This window comes from Marmota marmota, unplaced genomic scaffold, assembly GCF_001458135.2.
Source record: "Marmota marmota marmota unplaced genomic scaffold, marMar, whole genome shotgun sequence".
NCBI lineage: Eukaryota > Metazoa > Chordata > Mammalia > Rodentia > Sciuridae > Marmota > Marmota marmota.
Window position 1 is genome coordinate 1 of NW_026010423.1, and position 2,854 is coordinate 2,854.

The 2,854-nt window shown below is 46.5% G+C and overlaps 1 protein-coding gene across 1 annotated transcript; it reads right to left on the reverse strand.

Annotated features, from left to right (window-relative positions):
• Positions 1–1,784: 1,784 nt before the first annotated feature.
• LOC107134867 (phospholipid phosphatase 2-like) lies at positions 1,785–2,431 on the reverse strand. Its single transcript, XM_048797761.1, has one exon. The coding sequence runs from the start codon at positions 2,189–2,191 to the stop codon at positions 1,823–1,825; it is 369 nt and encodes a 122-aa protein (XP_048653718.1). The 5' UTR covers positions 2,192–2,431; the 3' UTR covers positions 1,785–1,822.
• Between the last annotated feature and the right edge of the window lie 423 nt (positions 2,432–2,854).

Genomic DNA, 2,854 nt, shown 5'->3' on the forward strand with positions numbered 1-2,854 from the left:
TAATAGCTAAACTTTCTTATTAACATCGCAAGAAAGCTGAGGCTTATAGTTGAAGGTAACTCCTACAAGGGTGTCTCACATTCTCACATGACTTGCTAGATATGATAAATATGCAAGAACCTGATCTTTTCCTACCCATAATTTTATCAGTGTTGTTTTACAGTGAGCAACCTTGAGAGATAAGTTAATTTCTACTTCTGAGGCAAGAAACAGATTTGCTCACTGTATGTGATAAAATAATGGGATTTCAAGCCCAGGGTACTTTTCCTATAATGCAGCCCACTGTTAGTCCAGCCCTACATCTGGACCCATTCACATCACCACTGCAGGAATGGAGATTTAGGGAACTAGATCCAAATGTGCTGATATATTGATTGCTGCATTTTCTTTACAGAACTGAGCTGGTGCTCCACCATGTTCTTGAACCTCCAAAACTGTGAGCTAAATAAACCTCTCTTCTTCAAAAGCAGCCTGCCTCCAGTATTTCATTATGGTGACAAAATGTTGACTAATCACTCAAACTATATAGAACAAGCATGGATATATATATAATCTTCTTACCAAGGAGGGAAGAGGTAATGGCCAATAATAATGTCAAACATTTGAATGATAACCAGTTAGATATAAATGGAAAACAAATTTTTATTCTTTGATATTTTTGGTAAAAAACAAAATTTATGACTCAGTCTCCCACTGAAAGGCAAGCCCTGAAATGACTGAGAGGCTCGAACCCAGCATGCAGCTTCAGAGCCAGCTGTGTTGACAGAGGATCAGGAGTGCAGGGCTCTCACCAGAGTCCCATGAGGGCACAGGAAATGTATGGACAGTGTTTTCTATAGGGCCTGGAACCCTGGTCTGTGCAGGGATGAGGGGGATTGCTGGACAAGCAATTCAGAGGGCAGGACCTTCATCACACATAGAGAGGCTCTGAGGCCTTGGGGGCATATAGAGGGTTGAGAAGGGGAGAGGGCGAACTCAGGAAGTGGAGCAAATCTGGCTGGTCTTTGAAGCCACTGCAGGCTCCGGTGCCTGGCTGTGCACCAAGGGCTTGCCTTCCCTCAGCGCACTCAACCCATGGTCTCCACAGCCAGACCTCATCCCTGCCACAGCCCTGGGATCCATAACCTGGAGGCCCACTGCTCAGGTACTTTGGGCATGAGATAACTCCGTGTGCAGGCCAGAGAAAAGCAGAGGGTCATTCTAGAAGCATGGTCCTCAACAAACATTTGCTTTACTAGAAACCCATGTGCACACTTACCATGCAGCGCAGGGTACCTGGCTCCTGGGCAAGAACCAGGATGTTCTTGGTTCAAGAAACAAGTTCAAGCCCACAGGACACCTTGGTTCAAGCCCACAGGACACCTGGACCATGGGGTCACTGCTTGCCACTGCTAAGAGCTGGGAACCTGGGCCCTGTCTGCGCCTTCCTGCTGACCAGGGCCCAGAGTATGGCTGGTCCATAGATGACCACCTGGCCATCCTGGTTCAGAAGAAGGCCAGGCAGCCTTGGTGGTTGTGCATAGCCTCGCCCACAGTCAACGTCAATCACAGGCTGGACTTGTGCTCTGCCACCTCCTCCAGGCAGGGATGAGGGGGTCAGGCTTTGAAGAAGTCTGAGACAGACCAAAAAGTGAGGTCAGTTTCTAGTGACCTTCGTAGGAGGCCGATGAGGACATCGTGGCACTGGTGCTTGTGGTCTAACATGGGGGTGTATCCCCTGTACAGGGCAAAAGCCACCAGGAAGAACTGCACAGTGGGCCACAGCAGCTGCGCCAACTTCCCACAGAGCTGCATCTGGAAGAACAGCCAAGAACAGCATGCACTACATCTCAGAGGAGGAGTGTCCACAGAAGGAGGAAAGTCTGGCCGCAGTGACGTTGGCAGGGCTCTCCCTGCACATCCTCTCCAGCTGCACATAGACCAAACAGTTGACCCAGCTCCAGTCTGGGTCACAGATGGCCAGGAAGTTGGGGCACAGACAACTGATCATGTATTTGGCCAGGTCCATCAAGGACTGTCTCGTGGCCACCCCAAACAGGAAGGTGCCCAGCACCTTGTAGAGGACAGCCACATCGTTATTGAAGAGGGAGCAGGAGTAGAGGCGGTCGGTGCACACCAGGAAGGCTTCCCCTGCGGAGACCAGGATGATGGTGGCTGTGATGGTGACCCTGGCCATAAGCCCATGGTTCATGGTGTCTGGGCAGTAGAGGCATCAGATGGAGTCATCTTCACAGTAGAACCCTCACTTGTAAGAGGCGTTCACCAGGATCAAGATGGCTCAGGACAGAGTCGCTCTGCTCCATGTCACTGCCGGGCCTTTTCCACAAAACTCAGCACACATTCCAGGGCCACAGGGTCACAGAATGCTTTTAATAATAGGAAAAACAAAAACAAACCTATAAAAAGAGACATTTAATAAACAATTAGAATATGCATACTGTAAACTTCTTGACATTATAATACCTCAGTAAGTGAACATGTATGCCATGTTACTGGATAGAAACATAGTTTGATAAAAAAAAATCCTTTTCTGTTTGAACACATTTCAATGCAAATTAAATTAGAATCTCAGTTTATGGTGTTCTAAATAGAAAATGAGTTATATATCTGTGTATGGACCATTTGGCTCATCCAGGAGAAACTGATAAGTGATAAAGCAAACAGCATGAAAATGTGCCACATAATACTATTTCATAATTCAAACACCATTTGTTTTGTCTATATTAATACAAATGTAAATATATATCTTTGTAGGTGAAGGAAAATTTTGTAGGGAAACTCAGACAATGATTATTTTTATCTGTATACATCTTGGTATGGTTTGACAATAGAGTACACTCCAATAGCACCTCTA

Bases quoted from the DNA above. Each gene is read 5' to 3' on its own strand.
- LOC107134867 (XM_048797761.1), bottom strand. From the start codon at position 2,191: ATGAACCATGGGCTTATGGCCAGGGTCACCATCACAGCCACCATCATC.